At 36.4% G+C, this 23,281-nt stretch overlaps 2 protein-coding genes across 2 annotated transcripts in view; one reads left to right on the forward strand and one right to left on the reverse strand.

Moving 5' to 3' along the window:
- klu (zinc finger protein klumpfuss) overlaps positions 1–2,044 on the reverse strand; it is a 198,076-nt gene extending 196,032 nt beyond the window's left edge. The window contains 1 exon segment of the mRNA XM_017904162.1: positions 1,948–2,044. Within this exon segment, the coding sequence (XP_017759651.1) occupies positions 1,948–2,044 (97 nt within the window).
- Positions 2,045–19,302: 17,258 nt separating this feature from the next.
- Positions 19,303–23,281, forward strand: part of LOC108550420 (uncharacterized) — a 4,956-nt gene continuing 977 nt past the window's right edge. Inside the window, exons 1-4 of the mRNA XM_017904163.1 lie at positions 19,303–19,442; positions 20,362–20,495; positions 20,603–20,657; positions 20,731–20,891. Of these exons, the coding sequence (XP_017759652.1) occupies positions 19,352–19,442; positions 20,362–20,495; positions 20,603–20,657; positions 20,731–20,891 (441 nt within the window). The 5' untranslated portion in view covers positions 19,303–19,351. The remainder of the gene's footprint in view (positions 19,443–20,361; positions 20,496–20,602; positions 20,658–20,730; positions 20,892–23,281) is intronic.

A 23,281-nucleotide genomic window follows, 5' to 3' on the forward strand; every position in this document is an offset into this window, starting at 1 on the left:
TATAGTCTTCGAAATTCACTGAATTCTCCGACTTCTATTTCGCCAAAAGCTTGGCGAACCGTTACTTTGAATCAGTATGAGATTAGGATTTAAATTTTTTGAACCTCCGAATTAAATTCATGAATATTTAAATTGTCTTATTTTATGGAGAGTCGTTTAAGATTTTATTTCATTCACCGATTTTATCAGAGTTTAGAGATGTTTCGTTCATTTGTGCCGTTTTACAAGAAAATTCATGTATCATCTCAAAAATTGTTAAATAAATTGTCTTAGTTATTTATAAAAGTATCACTCATTCACTACCAACAGATGTTCACATACGTTATTTATTTTTATGTGAAATTGGAATTATTAACCATTGCTGTGTTGCCATCTGGTGACAACAGCAGCAGTTTATTATCAAATATATGAATATATATTGGACTTTTATGTATAGTATTCAGTGATGCTTCAGATGTGTATATAAAAATCTAAATTATGGTTATTCATTGCCATAATGGTAACTCAATGTTATAGAAAAAATACTGTAGAAATATAAAAATCTTTTTCTTGTTCAAGTAAAATAGCAGTACAGTAATGAATATTTCTTAATGTATAAGCTCTGTAATTACCTTCAACAATTTTCAATAGTTACTATATGTCTTTAAGTCTATGTGTTAAAATATCTTAAAGTATTTAAAAAATTTCGTAGTCAGTATAAAGATGGATATTTAAAATGAACTACAGAACCATCTGTTTCATTTTTCTGTAACAAATGAAAACTATGTAGTCTGTGATGCAGAAAACTACCATTACCGATAGAAGATAATAAGAACAGTAGTTACAAATCGATTGTAGATAATGTTAACGATTCTACATATATATAAAATTTCAGATGAGACCCTGTTACAGCTAGGTAATTGTTACAATTAAATTATTTGTTAAGTATCTCAAAATTAAAGACTTCCATATTTGGATTTTAGTTATAAAATATTTGTTACTATAATTTATTTGTAATTTCATAGTTAAATTTAATTTTAATTCAAATTATTAATGTTCTAACACAACCTAGCAAGAGAATAAACATAATGTTGTACAGACTTTCATTACTTGAACCTAAACTGCTTTACCGATCTAGAAATATGAACCTGATTGTAGTGTCCTCTGTGAATGATAATATAAATATTCACTTTCATTCTAAAATGTTTTATTAATAAAAACCTTATTAGTTTACGAATCGAAATTTTAACAATATGCCATACATCTTTCTCCTATTATTTATTTCTACGATTGTTTATTTCTGATGCTCCCTGATATACCTTCTGATGTTTCCTTCGGGTAATATACCTCTTACTCATGTTAAGAAATATGCTGTAAGAGTCTACAAATTCTATCATTACAAACGAAATCATTTTAAGAAATTTTAAAAAAAGATGATAATTTATAGAACGTTTTTGACAAACAATTAAAAACAATTAAACTATTGTAATCTTCTTGTACCATAACCATTTTCGTTTTAACTCTTTGATATGATTTAAAAATATGTATAGTTACAAACTGTGAAACTTGAGCATTGTAAATTCTATTTCAACAATTAACTTTTCAAAGAAACCTGTAAATCAGGATTAAAATGTACTGGACCATTGTAAAGATATATAAATTTGTAAAATTTGTTAAAAAGGCGAATTTCATCTTATTTCAAGATAGCTGATGAGTATGGGGTATAGGATCCCTTTCGTATATATCACTTTTAGTTCACTATTCACTTTTTCTAACTTTAAAAAGTTATTTTGGACACTTATAGATAGAAAACTATTGCTACGAGGAGGTAAATGGCAACTTTATATGAAAAAATAATTGTCCATATGTAAATTAGTCTCCATATTGTTATTGCAAATTATACGAAGCATATATTTGCAACAAACTATGTAATAACTATCATAAGAGGTTGATGAACCTTTGAAATACCGATTGAGTTCCTGAATTTCCACTTGACCTCAGTAAGATTACCCTCAGTCCAGAAAGGTACCCGGAAATCCCAGTAGACGGTCAGTTGTTCCTCCATAGTCGCGACGCGTACAATAAAACTAAAAAGAGGTAAAAAAAATAATTAACAGTTCTTAAGGAGTATTGGTAAACATCATTAATAATTATTTTAACAATCATTCATAAAGAAATCATTTATTTTAACATATTTGCTTTAATAATTATTTTTAAAAGTAGCATTACAATAACTTTATATTAATAATTTCACAATTATTATTAATTATGTTTACTAATCATTCTTCAATTAACATCATTTACTAACTATTCACTTAAGAATTATTATTCAATCAATCTATGTATTAGTTATATAATTTATTTATTTACTTCGAATTTTTAATAATTCAGTTTATTCACTTATATACATATTTTAATTCTATTTATTTATACATATTTTACTTATTTATTGTATTATTTTATTTAAAACTTCTAATTATTTACTTTATTTATTTAATTACTTTTATTTTTCAACAAGTCATTTCGTTTATTAATTAATTTATTCTTTATATTTAATAAATTCTGCTATTAATATATATTTATTTTAATAATTCATTTCATGTAATTCCTTCATTTACTTTTAACATTTGATAATTTTCTCAATTTGCTTATTTATATTTAACATTTAACAGTTTACTCACTTGATAAATTTCCTTTCATTTATTTCCGATGCAGAATTTCGGCACTGAAACAGCGAAAACGAAAAAAAAAACAGCCTACCAAATACCGAACAATCTATTCCACAACAGTAAACAGAAAATTTTTAAAAACCACCAGAACTTTCAAAAATCTAAGCAATTAAAGTCAACTGCATTGCACGACCTCACAACCACGGACACATTCATCACTATTTCTCAAAAACGCAGGCTCATAACCGAAAAAAAATATCCAATCCCGTTAAGGGAAAAATCACTCTACGCGAATATGCGGAAAAATCTGATTCAAAAAGCCTAATTCAAAAAATAGAAGCCAAGAAAGTAAATTGCGTCGCACGATCTGAGAGCCATTGACACATTCGGCGCTATTTTGCGAAAACGCACGCTCGAAATCGAAAAAAAATATCCAATCCCGTTAAGGGAAAAATCACTCTACGCGAATATGCGGAAAAATCTGATTCAAAAAATCTAGTTCAAAAAATATAAGCCAAAAAAGTAAATTGCGTCGCACGATCTGAGAGCCACTGACACTTTCGGCACTATTTTGCGAAAACGCACGCTCGAAACCGAAAAAAGATATCCAATCCCGTTAAGAAAAAAATCACACTACGCGAATATGCGGAAAAATCTGATTCAAAAAGCCTAATTCAAAAAATATAAGCCAAAAAAGTAAATTGCGTCGTACGATCTTGCAGCCACTGACACTTTCGGCACTATTTTGCGAAAACGCAAGCTCGAAACCGAAAAAATATACCTTACCCCGTTAAGGGAAAAATCACTCTACGCGAATATGTGGAAAAATCCGATTCAAAAAGTCTAATTCAAAAAATAGAAGCCAAAAAAGTAAATTGCGTCGCACGATCTGAGAGCCACTGTCACTTTCGGCACTATTTTGCGAAAACGCAAGCGCGAAACCGAAAAAAAATATCCAATCCGGTTAAGGAAAAAATCACTCTACCCGAATATGTGGAAAAATCCGATTCAAAAAGCCTGGTTCAAAAAATATAAGCCAAAAAAGTAAATTGCGTCGCACGATCTGAGAGCCACTGACACTTTCGGCACTATTTTGCGAAAACGCAAGCTCGAAACCGAAAAAATATACCTTACCCCGTTAAGGGAAAAATCACTCTACGCGAATATGTGGAAAAATCCGATTCAAAAAGTCTAATTCAAAAAATAGAAGCCAAAAAAGTAAATTGCGTCGCACGATCTGAGAGCCACTGTCACTTTCGGCACTATTTTGCGAAAACGCAAGCTCGAAACCAAAAAAAAATATCCAATCCGGTTAAGGAAAAAATCACTCTACCCGAATATGTGGAAAAATCCGATTCAAAAAGCCTGGTTCAAAAAATATAAGCCAAAAAAGTAAATTGCGTCGCACGATCTGAGAGCCACTGACACTTTCGGCACTATTTTGCGAAAACGCAAGCTCGAAACCGAAAAAATATACCTTACCCCGTTAAGGGAAAAATCACTCTACGCGAATATGTGGAAAAATCCGATTCAAAAAGTCTAATTCAAAAAATAGAAGCCAAAAAAGTAAATTGCGTCGCACGATCTGAGAGCCACTGTCACTTTCGGCACTATTTTGCGAAAACGCAAGCTCGAAACCAAAAAAAAATATCCAATCCGGTTAAGGAAAAAATCACTCTACCCGAATATGTGGAAAAATCCGATTCAAAAAGCCTGGTTCAAAAAATATAAGCCAAAAAAGTAAATTGCGTCGCACGATCTGAGAGCCACTGACACTTTCGGCACTATTTTGCGAAAACGCAAGCTCGAAACCGAAAAAATATACCTTACCCCGTTAAGGGAAAAATCACTCTACGCGAATATGTGGAAAAATCCGATTCAAAAAGTCTAATTCAAAAAATAGAAGCCAAAAAAGTAAATTGCGTCGCACGATCTGAGAGCCACTGTCACTTTCGGCACTATTTTGCGAAAACGCAAGCTCGAAACCAAAAAAAAATATCCAATCCGGTTAAGGAAAAAATCACTCTACCCGAATATGTGGAAAAATCCGATTCAAAAAGCCTGGTTCAAAAAATATAAGCCAAAAAAGTAAATTGCGTCGCACGATCTGAGAGCCACTGACACTTTCGGCACTATTTTGCGAAAACGCAAGCTCGAAACCGAAAAAATATACCTTACCCCGTTAAGGGAAAAATCACTCTACGCGAATATGTGGAAAAATCCGATTCAAAAAGTCTAATTCAAAAAATAGAAGCCAAAAAAGTAAATTGCGTCGCACGATCTGAGAGCCACTGTCACTTTCGGCACTATTTTGCGAAAACGCAAGCTCGAAACCAAAAAAAAATATCCAATCCGGTTAAGGAAAAAATCACTCTACCCGAATATGTGGAAAAATCCGATTCAAAAAGCCTGGTTCAAAAAATATAAGCCAAAAAAGTAAATTGCGTCGCACGATCTGAGAGCCACTGACACTTTCGGCACTATTTTGCGAAAACGCAAGCTCGAAACCGAAAAAATATACCTTACCCCGTTAAGGGAAAAATCACTCTACGCGAATATGTGGAAAAATCCGATTCAAAAAGTCTAATTCAAAAAATAGAAGCCAAAAAAGTAAATTGCGTCGCACGATCTGAGAGCCACTGTCACTTTCGGCACTATTTTGCGAAAACGCAAGCTCGAAACCAAAAAAAAATATCCAATCCGGTTAAGGAAAAAATCACTCTACCCGAATATGTGGAAAAATCCGATTCAAAAAGCCTGGTTCAAAAAATATAAGCCAAAAAAGTAAATTGCGTCGCACGATCTGAGAGCCACTGACACTTTCGGCACTATTTTGCGAAAACGCAAGCTCGAAACCGAAAAAATATACCTTACCCCGTTAAGGGAAAAATCACTCTACGCGAATATGTGGAAAAATCCGATTCAAAAAGTCTAATTCAAAAAATAGAAGCCAAAAAAGTAAATTGCGTCGCACGATCTGAGAGCCACTGTCACTTTCGGCACTATTTTGCGAAAACGCAAGCTCGAAACCAAAAAAAAATATCCAATCCGGTTAAGGAAAAAATCACTCTACCCGAATATGTGGAAAAATCCGATTCAAAAAGCCTGGTTCAAAAAATATAAGCCAAAAAAGTAAATTGCGTCGCACGATCTGAGAGCCACTGACACTTTCGGCACTATTTTGCGAAAACGCAAGCTCGAAACCGAAAAAATATACCTTACCCCGTTAAGGGAAAAATCACTCTACGCGAATATGTGGAAAAATCCGATTCAAAAAGTCTAATTCAAAAAATAGAAGCCAAAAAAGTAAATTGCGTCGCACGATCTGAGAGCCACTGTCACTTTCGGCACTATTTTGCGAAAACGCAAGCTCGAAACCAAAAAAAAATATCCAATCCGGTTAAGGAAAAAATCACTCTACCCGAATATGTGGAAAAATCCGATTCAAAAAGCCTGGTTCAAAAAATATAAGCCAAAAAAGTAAATTGCGTCGCACGATCTGAGAGCCACTGACACTTTCGGCACTATTTTGCGAAAACGCAAGCTCGAAACCGAAAAAATATACCTTACCCCGTTAAGGGAAAAATCACTCTACGCGAATATGTGGAAAAATCCGATTCAAAAAGTCTAATTCAAAAAATAGAAGCCAAAAAAGTAAATTGCGTCGCACGATCTGAGAGCCACTGTCACTTTCGGCACTATTTTGCGAAAACGCAAGCTCGAAACCAAAAAAAAATATCCAATCCGGTTAAGGAAAAAATCACTCTACCCGAATATGTGGAAAAATCCGATTCAAAAAGCCTGGTTCAAAAAATATAAGCCAAAAAAGTAAATTGCGTCGCACGATCTGAGAGCCACTGACACTTTCGGCACTATTTTGCGAAAACGCAAGCTCGAAACCGAAAAAATATACCTTACCCCGTTAAGGGAAAAATCACTCTACGCGAATATGTGGAAAAATCCGATTCAAAAAGTCTAATTCAAAAAATAGAAGCCAAAAAAGTAAATTGCGTCGCACGATCTGAGAGCCACTGTCACTTTCGGCACTATTTTGCGAAAACGCAAGCTCGAAACCAAAAAAAAATATCCAATCCGGTTAAGGAAAAAATCACTCTACCCGAATATGTGGAAAAATCCGATTCAAAAAGCCTGGTTCAAAAAATATAAGCCAAAAAAGTAAATTGCGTCGCACGATCTGAGAGCCACTGACACTTTCGGCACTATTTTGCGAAAACGCAAGCTCGAAACCGAAAAAATATACCTTACCCCGTTAAGGGAAAAATCACTCTACGCGAATATGTGGAAAAATCCGATTCAAAAAGTCTAATTCAAAAAATAGAAGCCAAAAAAGTAAATTGCGTCGCACGATCTGAGAGCCACTGTCACTTTCGGCACTATTTTGCGAAAACGCAAGCTCGAAACCAAAAAAAAATATCCAATCCGGTTAAGGAAAAAATCACTCTACCCGAATATGTGGAAAAATCCGATTCAAAAAGCCTGGTTCAAAAAATATAAGCCAAAAAAGTAAATTGCGTCGCACGATCTGAGAGCCACTGACACTTTCGGCACTATTTTGCGAAAACGCAAGCTCGAAACCGAAAAAATATACCTTACCCCGTTAAGGGAAAAATCACTCTACGCGAATATGTGGAAAAATCCGATTCAAAAAGTCTAATTCAAAAAATAGAAGCCAAAAAAGTAAATTGCGTCGCACGATCTGAGAGCCACTGTCACTTTCGGCACTATTTTGCGAAAACGCAAGCTCGAAACCAAAAAAAAATATCCAATCCGGTTAAGGAAAAAATCACTCTACCCGAATATGTGGAAAAATCCGATTCAAAAAGCCTGGTTCAAAAAATATAAGCCAAAAAAGTAAATTGCGTCGCACGATCTGAGAGCCACTGACACTTTCGGCACTATTTTGCGAAAACGCAAGCTCGAAACCGAAAAAATATACCTTACCCCGTTAAGGGAAAAATCACTCTACGCGAATATGTGGAAAAATCCGATTCAAAAAGTCTAATTCAAAAAATAGAAGCCAAAAAAGTAAATTGCGTCGCACGATCTGAGAGCCACTGTCACTTTCGGCACTATTTTGCGAAAACGCAAGCTCGAAACCAAAAAAAAATATCCAATCCGGTTAAGGAAAAAATCACTCTACCCGAATATGTGGAAAAATCCGATTCAAAAAGCCTGGTTCAAAAAATATAAGCCAAAAAAGTAAATTGCGTCGCACGATCTGAGAGCCACTGACACTTTCGGCACTATTTTGCGAAAACGCAAGCTCGAAACCGAAAAAATATACCTTACCCCGTTAAGGGAAAAATCACTCTACGCGAATATGTGGAAAAATCCGATTCAAAAAGTCTAATTCAAAAAATAGAAGCCAAAAAAGTAAATTGCGTCGCACGATCTGAGAGCCACTGTCACTTTCGGCACTATTTTGCGAAAACGCAAGCTCGAAACCAAAAAAAAATATCCAATCCGGTTAAGGAAAAAATCACTCTACCCGAATATGTGGAAAAATCCGATTCAAAAAGCCTGGTTCAAAAAATATAAGCCAAAAAAGTAAATTGCGTCGCACGATCTGAGAGCCACTGACACTTTCGGCACTATTTTGCGAAAACGCAAGCTCGAAACCGAAAAAATATACCTTACCCCGTTAAGGGAAAAATCACTCTACGCGAATATGTGGAAAAATCCGATTCAAAAAGTCTAATTCAAAAAATAGAAGCCAAAAAAGTAAATTGCGTCGCACGATCTGAGAGCCACTGTCACTTTCGGCACTATTTTGCGAAAACGCAAGCTCGAAACCAAAAAAAAATATCCAATCCGGTTAAGGAAAAAATCACTCTACCCGAATATGTGGAAAAATCCGATTCAAAAAGCCTGGTTCAAAAAATATAAGCCAAAAAAGTAAATTGCGTCGCACGATCTGAGAGCCACTGACACTTTCGGCACTATTTTGCGAAAACGCAAGCTCGAAACCGAAAAAATATACCTCACCCCGTTAAGGGAAAAATCACTCTACGCGAATATGTGGAAAAATCCGATTCAAAAAGTCTAATTCAAAAAATAGAAGCCAAAAAAGTAAATTGCGTCGCACGATCTGAGAGCCACTGTCACTTTCGGCACTATTTTGCGAAAACGCAAGCTCGAAACCAAAAAAAAATATCCAATCCGGTTAAGGAAAAAATCACTCTACCCGAATATGTGGAAAAATCCGATTCAAAAAGCCTGGTTCAAAAAATATAAGCCAAAAAAGTAAATTGCGTCGCACGATCTGAGAGCCACTGACACTTTCGGCACTATTTTGCGAAAACGCAAGCTCGAAACCGAAAAAATATACCTTACCCCGTTAAGGGAAAAATCACTCTACGCGAATATGTGGAAAAATCCGATTCAAAAAGTCTAATTCAAAAAATAGAAGCCAAAAAAGTAAATTGCGTCGCACGATCTGAGAGCCACTGTCACTTTCGGCACTATTTTGCGAAAACGCAAGCTCGAAACCGAAAAAATATACCTTATCCCGTTAAGGGAAAAATCACTCTACGCGAATATGTGGAAAAATCCGATTCAAAAAGCCTGGGTCAAAAAATATAAGCCAAAAAAGTATATTGCGTCGCACGATCTGAGAGCCATTGACACATTCGGCACTATTTTGCGAAAACGCACGCTCGAAACCGAAAAAAGATATCCAATCCCGTTAAGAAAAAAATCACTCTACGCGAATATGCGGAAAAATCTGATTCAATAAGCCTAATTCAATAAATATAAGCCAAAAAAGTAAATTGCGTCGTACGATCTGCCAGCCACTGACACTTTCGGCACTATTTTGCGAAAACGCACGCTCGAAACCGAAAAAAGATATCCAATCCTGTTAAGAAAAAAATCACTCTACTCGAATATACGGAAAAATCTGATTCAAAAAGCCTAATTCAAAAAATATAAGCCAAAATAGTAAATTGCGTCGTACGATCTGGCAGTCACTGACCCTTTCGGCTCTATTTTGCGAAAACGCACGCTCGAAACCGAGAAAAGATATCCAATCCCGTTAAGAAAAAAATCACTCTACGCGAATATGCGGAAAAATCTGATCCAAAAAGCCTAATTCAAAAAATATAAGCCAAAAAAGTAAATTGCGTCGTACGATCTGGCAGCCACTGACATTTTCGGCACTATTTTGCGAAAACGCACGCTCGAAACCGAAAAAAGATATCCAATCCCGTTAAGAAAAGAATCACTGTACGCGAATATGCGGAAAAATCTGATTCAAAAAGCCTATTTCAAAAAATAGAAGCCAAAAAAGTAAATTGCATCGCACGATCTGGCAGTCACTGACACTTTCGGCACTATTTTGCGAAAACGCACTCTCGAAACCGAAAAAAAATATCCAATCCCGTTAAGGAAAAAATCACTCAACGCAAATATGTGGAGAAATCGGAATCCAAAAGCCTAATTTCGATTATAGAGAAGAAAAAAGTAAATTGCGTCGCACTATCTGACAACCACTGATATATTCGCCACTATTTTTCGAAAACGCACTCTTGAAACCGAAAAAAAGTATCCAATTCCGTTAAGGAACAATTCACTCTTCACGGTTAAATAGAAAAATCTGAATCCAAAAACCTAATTTCCAAAATAGAAAAGACAAAAGTAAATTACGTCACACGATGGGAGAGCGACGGACACATTCGACGCTAATTTGGGACACGAATAGTCGAAATCGAAGAAAAATCGACTCATGAGGTAGAGAAAAGCCTAATCAGCCCCGTGGTATAAAAAAATCGTAATCCGATATCTAAATTTCGATAATATAAGCGATAATATGTAGCTGTATGCTGCACTACCCTTTTACTGTTCCGTCACCACATTTCATATATGCACTGTCGAAATCGTAGATAAATTGGGAAAATAACGAAGAAGCTGCCTTTTCCTACGTATATCAACGAAATATCCTAGTCGAGAATCAAAATCTAGAATCTGTAATGGATAATAGATGACTATGCAGTACCCTTATACCATTATCATTACCGTCACTTTATTTCAAAATTAGAGAAGAATAGCGAAAATTATTTGAAGATTGCCTTTTCCAGCCTATGTCAACGAAATATCGCAATGAGCTATTGAAATCTTGACTCTATTATTTCTCAAACGAACCGACAAAATTGCAGAAAAATAGCAGTGTGATAAGAGTATTGAAACGCCTAAGTACTAGAGTTAGAATATGTGATGAAAGTATGGAGATAAGTAGACCCAAAATGCTTCTTTAGATGTCTGATGTTTCTTTGCAGACAGACGCGACCCAACTGACCATTACAACGATTTCCTGTGTCACGCCATCACGTGATCGATCTCTCTGGAAAAATCCTCGCACCACCCTTGCTGACCAATCAGCGTGATCGAACTCTCCAGAAAAATCCTCGCGCTCCGTTTCCTCCGCTGTTGGCCCCACCGCGTGATCGAACTCTCCGGAAAGATTCTCGCGCCCCGCACCCCACCCCCTTGTCCTTACTTCGTAAGATCGAACTCTCTGGAAAGATCCTCACCCCACCCCCTCTTCCCCACCCCTCCCTGCCCCTATTCGCCACATAAGGATGTACATAGAAATGTATAATTCGTATAGGTCGTTTAGTTCCTACAGTTCGTATACAAGGCGGCATTCCATACCACGTTTTACGCCCCCGTAGCATCCATTCGCGGCGTCGCGACGCATGCGTCGTTTCTGCTAGATAGTTCGTTGGTTGGACGCGCGGCACCTTCCCATTCCGCTTCCATTGCGCGGTAGGATGAGAGATTTGAAATTGTTAGAGAACTGGCAAGCAACGAGCCATGCTGGCTGGTTTCAAAGCCATAACAAATTTACAATGTTTTGATTTCGCCTCACTGTCTTGTTCGCACTGGCGACTTCCTGTATAGTCAAGTGTCCCAAGAAATGTTTTGGAATATAACGTTTACGTCTGTACCTAATTGGATTCGGCGGATTTTACCGTCCGCCGAACATTGGAAGTGGAAGGGGAAACCGCTCGACTAATCAGCGTAGCGTTTAGCCGAAACTGCGGCGTGGTGAGTTTAGTCTACTACGGAATCTTGTCGCGGTAGGACGTGTTACATTGCCCGGATGTAACCACCGCGGCTTATTTATTGCGTAGTATGTTCATTTCTTTTCTCTTATCATTCATACACTACTGTTAACTTTGATTAATGTTTAATTTTATCATAATTAGTTACGGTTTCATATATCTATTTTAAAGTTTGTATTTTCTTTTGTGCAGATCATTAATGGATTGCAAGGATCACGCACTTGGATTTCAACGAATGTATTGAAAAATCAACTATACCCGCCAACGAATTCTTGGAGAATCAAATATGGCCGTCAACGAACAGATTGGAGAACGAAGTCTTGGAATCTGCTAACTTTTCGTAAAAACTTGGTAATATTGAACATATTATAACGAAACCAGAGGTAATACTGGTTTGTAAGTACTTCTACTTATTGAATTATCGGTAATCATTATTAATATTTGATTCTTGAATCGAAAGTAAATTCATTAGGTGTATTATATTCGAATAAGAAATCGAAATAACTCACATTTTACTGTATTACGGTCGCGAATATTTTATAACGTCGTCAAAATGTACTCTTTAACAATCATTTTTATTATTTCTACGAAAGAGTCGCAATTACATACACGGACAATTTTCTACGCGAGCTTAAAAGCGCTTATTGTACAGTACGATTACACAGACATATTTCAAAGTCTAGTAATGTACTGTTTCATATAATTTCTCATATTCGGTTGTATTACGGTACTTCTAATATTCTAATATTCTAATATTTTACATTTATTCCTTGGTATTTCAAATACGTGTTCCGTTTCCTACTTCTATCGTCGACGAAACGAGTAACGGTTAACTTCATAAAAACAACAGTAGTTTTTTTTAACGTTCGATAGCGAAGCAAACTCTCCGCCCCATTCCACACTCCCCCCTAATGTTTTTCTACATCTACCGTCGACGAAACGAGTAACGGTTAATTTCATAAAAACAGCAGTAGTTTTTTTTAACAAACGTTCGATAGGAAAGCGAACTCTCCACCCCCTTCCACCCTCCCCCCTAATGTTTTTCTACATCTACCGTCGACTAAAGGAGTAACGGTTAACTTGATAAAAACAGCAGTAGTTTTTTTTAACAAACGTTCGACAGCAAAACGAACTCTCCACCCCCTTCCACACTTCCCACTAATGTTTTTCTTCCAGGAATCTTTGTGGCCGCGTGCAATGCGGTCGGTAGAGTCAGTGTTTTTTTACGTTTCAAATATCACATTTCCTTTTCAAAGCCCAAGAGCTGGTGCAAAATATAATCATAATAGCCATACGCGAAGATAGAGCCAGTGTTTGTTCGCCGATCGAAATTAAAGCGGACGCGTTAATAATCTTTTATTTTTCTTTTTTTATTTATTCATACCTTTTTTCTTAAATATTCGTTACCGGTATTAAAGTCAGTTCTTGCCTGGTAAGAGGATCCACAACGGTGCTTCAGAAGCCAAGAATGTAAGTATATTTGTACATTGTAAATTACACTTTTTAAATGATTAAAGTGTCTTTAAGAATAAACTGTAATATTCGATGGTTTGTTACAGATTTTGCAGCCATTTCTCCACGCATCTAGTGAGTCTATCTTGATGGCAGCCTTCACGATGACGGTCTTCACGACGACGGTTTTCTTCATGACTTCTTACCAGCAATTGCAGCCATGTTCTCCGCATCATTGGTGAGTCGCATGCATTTTGGTTCCTCTGGTCACTCAATCATGTCGTAGGATGAAAGGTCCAAATCGACACGAGTGATTGGTTGTATTACGTAGAATTTCTGAAAAGAGCATAGTGACCACGGGTATTCATTATACCCGTGAGTATCAACAAAATGGCTTCTGTATTTCATTTATTAATTTAGGATAGGTTTTCTTGCATATCGCGTTTAATAATAATAATAATGATAAAAATATGGATAGTTAGTTTATAGTATAACATAAATAATACAATATTGTTAATTAGTTTAGTATAGAATAATCATTGAAATAAATATATGAATATTTTGTAATGGAGAAGTCGAATGCCCTTCGACTTCGTTATTATGAAAATTATAATTATGACAGCAACATTGATTATATATCTTATCATTGTTCTTGTAATAAATAATCGCGAATTACATTCTTTGTTTTTTCGTAATATCATATAATTTAATTATTTTTAATTTTCCTTTCGTTCGAAAATGTATTGAATATTATGTGCAAGAAAACATTTCGCGACAGATAGATTTTGGAATCAAAGCACTAAATTTGAACTCTATTTTTGTGTTTTCGAAAATGTGCTTTGATGAAGAAATCATCTGAGGTTATTAGAATCATTAGAGTCAATTATTTCATTACGTCGAGTCTTTGTCTTTGCTTTCACGAATAAATTCCTTGTTCATTATCAATATTTTCTTTCAATATTCAAATTTCAATAATTCCTTAATTTTCTAAAGTAGAGTCATTGTAGATAAATTACAAAAATACAAGATGAAAGAACATTAGTTCGTTAAATAAACGCTGTATGCACTAATCATGCTTTTAGTTCAGGATTTTCAGGTTTAACCCTTTCCGTGTTCACTGCCAGGAACCCACTCACGTGCCCAGGTGTTACTTGGGTGGGTGAAAGGCAATGGGCATGATGACCATAGTTCATAAAATTATAATGTTTTTAGCGGCTGACGATGAGTTAGAGTATCGTGCACGATGTATTTTCCACATTGTGTGTGTGGTTAGGTTGTGGAATTACGTCGTTCGTACATTTGTTTCCTTCCCTTTTCCGAATATTTATGAATTTTGAGAATTCGTGAATATTAATCGCAATATTAGAACATAATCCGCTATTAAATACAACGGATTACAGATAGTATAAACGCGGTAATGTTACCAATTTTCGTACTTCCGCGATTATGAATTTTTTTTCGGGAACTGATATACTCGCGCTTTACGCAAAGGTCCCTAGCCATCGTCAGCCGATTTCAGTAAATGGTACGTACAATTAAAGTGTGCAAGTAGTATGTTCACACTCGGGTGTCGGGGGCGTCCCGGGACGCTTACTGTAGTGTAGGATTTTTGCGCCCTGGTGATGTGTGAGAACCGTGGAGTGTGGTGTGTTGGAATGCTTGAGTTTTGCCATTTTTTAAATATAGGAGGAGTTAGGTAGGTAGTATACTCTGGTTTGCTTGCTAATTATAAGTAGGTAGGGCCGGGCAGGTTGGCACAGTCTTGGGTCGGGTAGGCGCGTTTCGCGTGCACAACCTGTTTCAGGAAATATCATTTGAATAGTCGACGGTGAAGCTGGCACGTTTGGGGGTTGCCATTCGTCACTAGCTTTACCTATCGATTTTTTCAAATTTTCGTCGCGGTCGCGGTTGTGTCGAACGTGTGTGTGCTCGAGTTTCTGCACGTGTGCACGAACAACGATCATTCCGATCGTTGCTTGTCCATGTGGGTCTCGATTAGCTTTCGCGATTTGTATTTTTTTTTTTTTCCGATTAGAGAATCTCGAGCCTAGATATAAGTTTCAGCGGGCATGGCGCTCGAAGAAAGAAGAAGAGGCTATTAGGTACCCGACAAACTGTCACAAGAAGGGTGCCTAGGAATGATTTCCCATCCAAGGAATGGGGAATCATTCTTCTTATTACTTTGTCACTATGCTCTTATTTAGTAGTATGTAGTAGTAGTAGTTTGTTTACTATTGTTTATTGACCGATGTACATCGGCCCAGCATCCTGTTTTGGGCAAATCGCGATTTTTGTGAATAGCGTTGCGAATAATTAATCACGGGTTGAATTAGTGTTGCGAAGGAGACCAGATTTCGCGACTTTAATTAGAGTTGCGATAAAGTAATGATCGCGTTTGATTTAGCGTTGCGAATTATAAGAACGCGATTGTCTTTTATACCTTTTTACATGAATTATTGTTTCTTGTTAAATAGTAATATTAGGATTTGTTACATGAACGAAGTAAAATTTGTCATTTTTTAAAAAATTAAATTATATTAAATTTTTATTAGCTTTTAGTTATGTTTATAGCGTTGCGACTTTTGCTAATCGGGATTTTTCAAAAGTAGCTTTTGTACATATAGAGATAGTAATTTTTATTAAATTCATTTTAAAAATTAGCGTTGCGTTTAACTTTATCGCGTTTTTTTATTTTTTTTTAATTACTACCTACCTTTATAGTTAGTGTTGCGTTGAAATAAGATCGCGTTTTTTCAAGTAGTGTTGCGAACACGTAATGCCCAAAATTCTTCCACTGGGACTGTGGAAGTACAGTCCTGTTCCTGAGGAGAATCACCTGTTGCAGCTATAGAGCTGCAGGTGGGTGGTCACGCATGAGCAGCCTGGACCACGGCTGCCCATAATTTTCCGCTATTAGTGTTGCGTATTTTTGCAAATGGGTGCATAAATTAGTATTTATTAGTGTTGCGTTCGTAATCAATACATCTTAGCATGAATATTTTCGGGAATTATCTGTTCTTTTTTTCTTTTTGTATTTTTTTTTTTATTGATTTTTTGTAAATGGTAAATTAATTTTTATAGCAAATATTGTGAAGCACCCTTCGCGTTTGATTTTGTAAATTTTCTCTATTATCGATAGATTTAATAAATTAATGTTGCGAAATTTGGAATGATATTTCACTCACGGTTTTTTACTCGGGTTTAATTGAGTGAAAATTTTTGTTTCGGTGGCCCTTCTGGCTACCATTGTGTTTTCTTTTTCAGCGCCCTTTGTTAGCGAAATATTTGTTACTAAAAATACTGCTGTATAATATATTTTTTTGTTTTGAATAATTTCTTTTCCTTTTTTCTCACAAAATATTAAATTTTTTCAAATCAATCTTGTAAAATAATGTTAGCTAAAGTGACATTTGCTTGAGATGTCAATAGAAATTCGTATCTTAGAATCAAGAATGTCCGAATTTGTATATTTTTAAATACAACTTGTTTTCTTTCAGCTGCAAATTAAAAATTTTTTTTTATTTTCTAGTCCAGTACATAAGTTTGTTTTAGATTTATAGATGTACAAAACTTGCTTAATTGCATTTCAAATATTCGAGCTTATGTAAGTATGAGGCTCAGCAGTGGAATTACATATATGAAAGGAAATGATTTGAGGGAAACTGGTGTGTGAGTCTCATTTATTTATTTATAATCTCATCATGTTAATTACTATAATTAATTATGTCTCGTATAATATTACTAATTTTTTTGCAGTTTGATATGTTTCAGGAACCATTGCGAGACTTGCGAAGATGGTGCGAAGAGATTCAAATTCCATATAACTTCCACATTCTTTTTCCTTAAGATTGTAATATTTTATAGATAGGGTTCTGAATCGAATCTTTAATCCCTTCTCTAGGTGGAGTATATTTCTATATTTCTCATGTGCAGATTGTATTTTGATACTTCTCATGTGTTGAGTGTATTCCTACATTCCTGACATGTAGACTGTATTCCTATATTCCTGATATGTAGACTGTATTCCTATATTCCTGATAAGTAAGCTGTATTCCTATATTCTTGATAAGTGAGCCGTATTTCTATATTTCTGATAAGTGAGCTTTGTTTCTATATTTCTGATAAGTAAGCCGTATTTCTATATTCCTAATAAGTAAGATGTATTTCTGTATCTCTGATGTGTGATCTGTACAACACCTCCTCCTATCTCCGCCCAAGGTTTTATACACATATATTATGGCGTATAAAATATAATTCGAATTTTTATTTCGGTTGGATTTACAAAATTTGTTTTAGAATCTCTTATGGACCACTGGCGGAAGGCATTCACATGGTATTTTCCTAATTCTTTGTTTCAATTTGATATTTGACATGAAGAATGAATTAGATTTTTAGTCAGGTAGGACGAATTAGATTTTTAATCAGGCAGGACGAATTAGATTTTTACTCAGGCAGGACGAATTAGATTTTTACTCAGGCAGGATGAATTAGATTTTTACATAGGCAGGATGAATTAGATTTTTAGCCAGGCAGGATATTTTTAAGCTAAGTAAGACTTACGTTTAGATAATATACTTGTTAGTTAAGATGTTAATAGTACTTAAGTAAGGAATTAATAAGTAAGCAGGGGGCTTACACTACAATGCTAGGTTTATTCGTATTGAAGTAATATAACATTCAAGCAGTATTAAGGTTAACCAAAGGTAATCATGCATGTTAATAATTGGGTTTATATATAATTAATTGTGGTATTGGTGGTATTAAGTAGTAGTAGTATTGCTTAGTATTAAGTTGGTTAAATAAATTTAATTCTTAGTGCTTAAGTTTAATGCTTATGTTTATTGCTATTTTATGCTTATATTGTTTATTTATTTTTATTTATTTTTTTATTTTATTCTTTTATTTCTAGGTTTAGTTGGAGGTGAAATTTATCCTTTATTTTCAGGTTTAGTTCCAGGCGAAAATATTCATCTTTCATTTTCAGGTTTAGCTTTTCGCGTCGATTTTTCTTTCCAATCCTTTTTGCCATTGTTTTGTACAACGATCAAAGATTGAGCGTTTTGCAATCGTGCACAAAAAGGGCAATTTATTTGAATGTTGATTATTTTTTTCGCGAATGGAGGGTGGATGGGTCGTGGATAGGGTGGGTCTCCATTCGCAGCACCTCCTCGTGGTGAGACCTGGGCAATCTGTATTATTTGACATATCATTTCTAATTGTATCACTATAGTTATATCATACATAACTAATAGCTATGATACAATTATGAATGATATAGCAAGTAATACGAGCTAATTGGCTGCGATCTTAACGTTGTAGATTTTCATCTGTTAAATTAGGGAGGAGAGATCGATTAGGGATCTTCTTTTAGGTTATGTTGTTTAGACTTTAGACATAATTTACATAGGTACATCAATTAAAATAGCGATCATCGATGTCCATACCTTGTTTCTAACTTGATCGCGGATTTTACACATCTTAGGAACTTTATTAAAGAATAAATTTATTTTTTAATAAATTTCCTAAGGAATAATTGTGACTAGGAAATATTGGTGTTGCGAATTTGCATGTGTAGTCATAGAACCATCGTGAAGTTTAATTAATTATACAATGCAATAAAACAGAAAGTAGTACATTTGATTTTTCAATCAAGTTTTTCTACTATTCTCTAGTTTCATAGGAATGTTTCGGCCTGAGCTGCTAGTCTAGTAAGTTTATTCTACCCTGAGTCGATAACGTTGGGAACGATACTGCAACGTCATAGGTTCTCAACCACAGTGAAGTTCGTCTCTGTTTTCATGACTAGTCGGCAATGTTGGAAATTTCACTAGAATAGTATAAAAATTTAATACAAGAAATGTATTAAGCGGTGAATCTTTTTGTTACTTATAATTCCATGCAGTTTATTTATTCGTTTTTAGATTTCAAATATAAAAATTGCAAAATTAATTGTTATTGATAGTCAGTTCCAAAGTGATAATCTTTTCTGTGTTTAGGGAATTTTAAATGCTATCTCTATTCTTATTTTAAAGATAATATAGAATCCTCGGAAAAGGTAAATTAATACTAAAAAGATATTGCGAATAGTAGAATATTTATATATCCAGGTAGTACGTTAGTTCGTCACTAGGTAGCGCTACTGTACTCTCCAGAAATACTGTTCCAGAGATGAACATAACCATGTCTTTTATTAATTCAAAACTTCATTTTGTAATGGTTCCCAACACTTGGAAGATTCGTGGGAGAATAGGAAGTGACAGTGAGTTCAGAGTTTATATATCTCATCATTAATTCGTAAAATCATTGTCTTTTAGTCTTCATCATTCTTATTTATCGATATATTTACATTATTCCTGAAATATCAAAATTTCATTTTCGTGTTTGATCTTCTGCCTGTAGTATATCTTTTTATCGTACCTTCATCATAGCTATAGTGACGAATATACCTAGTTACAAAATGACAATGCTCAGACAAAGGAAATACATGTGTAGAATTTTTCAAGCGAAAGAAATAAAGGAAATACTAGGGGGAGGTATAACCACCTTTTAACGACAGGCTGTTCTAGAAATCAGCTGTTGCTTAACAAACAATATCTGGCATAATGTTGAAACGAACATTTCGTACAAAAGTCAACGTACACGAGCTTTCACCAGAACAGCCTGTAGCCCCGGGCTACAATTCTCGTTTTCTCTTCTTTCAACTACGATTCGCTTTTGCTCTCTTTTTCCAGTACAGCCTCTCGGTCGCTCCCGTTTCACTACTCTCCTCGCGTACCTTTTTACCCGCCATTTAGATAAATTTCGTGTGTTTTCTAGCGACCAGAATTCGCCATTACAATCGACCGAAACGTCTGTCGGCATAGAAAAGTGTTCGATGTTGTAATCGAACGCTTAGGCACGTCATTGTTTCCTAGACCACGTTTCAACCGTTCTCTGATTACTATCATTTAGATAATTGCTTGCCAGACCGTGATGCTTCGAAACTTGACCCTTAAACACGGTGAATTTTGTGGAAAATTCCTTTTCAAAATAGACGATTTTAAATTCAAATGCGTGGTAATATTATACGACTATCGAGCAGAACAATTTATAAATTAAAAATCAGAAATAATTAGAAAGAAACATGAACGAGCAAAAGTCTTTTCTTAATTCATGTTTCGTTTATCTTAATATTAAAGAAAAGTTCTCCGCAAGAAGAATGGCTTCCGGTAAACCATGCATCAAACATTTTATGGAATACTTTATCAAGATCCCGTCATGCTACACTGCTCGAAACAACAGAAGGATCTTGAGACTGTGCATCAAATGCAAGGTAGCGATATCGGGAAAGAATACCCTACAGATCGTATTCACCACCAGACTCAATTCGTAGTAACCTTTAAAATATCCGCGTTTTAACAGATGGTCTGCTCATTTCAGGTCAAGGTGTATTTATCGTTTATCGAGTACTCGATCGTTCAATATGGCAAATGGAGTAAGTACCTGATCGGTGAAAAATTCGGTAACTTCGTGGTGAACTTCGTAAACAAAGTTTGATACCTGTGCAGACAACAAAGTTGCGGCGCGGGAAGAGGGAGGTAAAAGAGAGAGGATGGTGGTCGTCAGTAAGTCGGCGACCAGAGAAAGAGGAGGAAGGCCAGCTAGGATGGTGGTGATCGGGTCCGGATCCGCGACTGGCAGTTCACGGCTGGTAGTCAGCGCACAGTCAGTCAGTCATTCAGTCAGTCGATTTTAGTCAGTTGGTGGCAGAAGTTGCTCCGCTCGCGGAGCCACGACATGTTCCTTTCGCGTCTCGGTTCGCATGAGTTTCACCCGTATTATTTAATCTCCCGTCGACACGGTATTGTTACGATTCATCGAACAAGACCGTCATCGTAAGCGCTCTCCACGACCGTTTACACGTTAATTTCCCGTTTTCTTAATCTCCACGAATTTACCTGTTGGTTCTGCATAGTGAGGTCGATCGATGAAAGTGCAAGTGCCAGTAAGGTCAGTGTGTGCGTAAGGACCTTCCTTTCTTCCGACGGAAACCAGTGATAAAGTGAGAGGAACGTGCGACCTTGAGCAGGATCTCGAAGAGGACCTCCTCGAAGAGGTGACAGCTTGGAGAAGCCGCGACGTAAACGCAGCCGCGGATGGTTAACGTGAGTACCCTGTGATACGATAACCACCTGTGGCTTTGTAATCGACAGACTTAGATATTAGAACGTTTGGACTTATGTAATTAACTGGAACATGCAACCAGCATGTTGCAATTGGGAACCCAGTGGGATTATTCGACTAGGTGATCGTCTTAATTAGAATTTTCTACATGTACGTTTGTTTAATACATTACTCTGTCTATCTACGATGATATCGGTACGTAATTTGTATATTTAGTTGCTCGTGTTTCACGCTACTTCGTATCCAATTTCGAGGCAATGTAACAAAGGCTATTAGGAGAGACTGGAGAAAGTAGTTGGCATTACTTATGAAACCATTCACGCCGTTTCCTACACCGATGAAAGAAACGAAACACGAGAAAGGAGATAGTAGAGAGGTTTTGTTTCAATAGCGCCTTGAACGCGAACGCTCAAAGCTGGAACGCAATTGCTGCTCGGATTTTTCTGCCTGATGGACACCTACGAGAACAGATTGCAGATCTATTTGCTCAGTTCGATGCGAGGATAAATCAAACGGCCGAAAAGAAATTCTTTGTTTTCGTCCACACTCCGGTAAACATACGAACAGAGAATACTCGTGCGCGCCAAGATTTCCCTCCTAGTAGTAGGTCATTATGGAATTTCTAGCAAGGTGCGCCGCGCTATGTGACCAGAATAATTTCTTTGCGTGAAAGTCACCCTGGAATGGTACACCGAATCTAGCTAGTGAAATGGAAACTATTTGATCCACGAGGAATGCGAACAAGCAGGACAACGTGGAAACTCGTGGAAACACGAATGGTGTCGCGTTCATCTTTGACTCCGAGGTCTCTTAAATCGTAAATTGAAGTATTTGGTCATGCAGCGATGTAGTGCCAAGGTTTAGTTGAAAGATTTATGGAATAATTAAAAATATTCAAATGGCGAGAAATATGGGACGCTTTAAAGACTTTAATCGAGCATCCGATAAAATATCAAGCCAGTACCGTATAATTTACTCGTACAGGATACGTGTCCCGTGCATATTTACATATGTCCTGTCGAGTCTCGTATCACGAATACATTTTCCAGTAAAAGGTATGAAACGCGCATAGTTTGCAGGAGTATCGGCAGGATAATGCATTCGAGGGAACGGGTGAGGAATAGTGATTTCCTCGTAACACGGTCCATGACTTCGAAAGCCTGCCATACTATACGTTTTAACACTCGCGGCACGAGCTTTCGTTTACGTGACCGAACGTAATTTATCCCTTCGTCTAAACGTGCACTTTTCGTTTCCGCTCCTTAGATTCCTCGCCGAATAATTTTGATACTCGTTGCAGGATGTATTAAATTCGCGTGCATCGAGGCCGATGTAGACGCATACGAAACGAACCAGATTCACTGGAAAGTAACTCGACACCCTCCCGTGGGTTCCAAAACCCGTGAAAAAGACCAAATTGCGAAATATTATTAAAGTAATTAATTTGATTCGTCGGTAATCCCAGACAAAGGCATTAATTGCAAACGTAGCTAACAAATCAGCAAGATAATCGTGCTAGGTAAACACGCAGCGAATAAATTTAAAACGCATTTTCCACCCCTTAGGTCTAATTTCGGTTTCCTCGTGTATTATTTCTTACTCGCTTCCCGCTTAAAGTTCCATAAAATCAGACTCGTTTCGCCAACTCGTTTCGACCCGTGATCACGATACATGCCTACGGCCTATAAATTTCTTTCACGTGTAACGAGCGCATTTTGCCCGAATTAAAGTCCGCTCGGCGGAGGACGACTTTACCGACCGTGCTCCTCATTCGACCGCCATGATTGCGTAACGTTCCATGAAAAGGAGATCTATCCGTCGAAAGTGATGTTGCATTCTTCAAAATCCTTTCCTCCAGCCGTGGTTTCATAAGTTGAACGCACGTTGCCCGCATACGATTACGATAACGCTGACAGTGGGCGTTATGGCACGACG

This window comes from Eufriesea mexicana, unplaced genomic scaffold, assembly GCF_001483705.2.
Source record: "Eufriesea mexicana isolate 0111107269 unplaced genomic scaffold, ASM148370v2 scaffold2818, whole genome shotgun sequence".
Taxonomy (NCBI): Eukaryota; Metazoa; Arthropoda; class Insecta; order Hymenoptera; family Apidae; genus Eufriesea; species Eufriesea mexicana.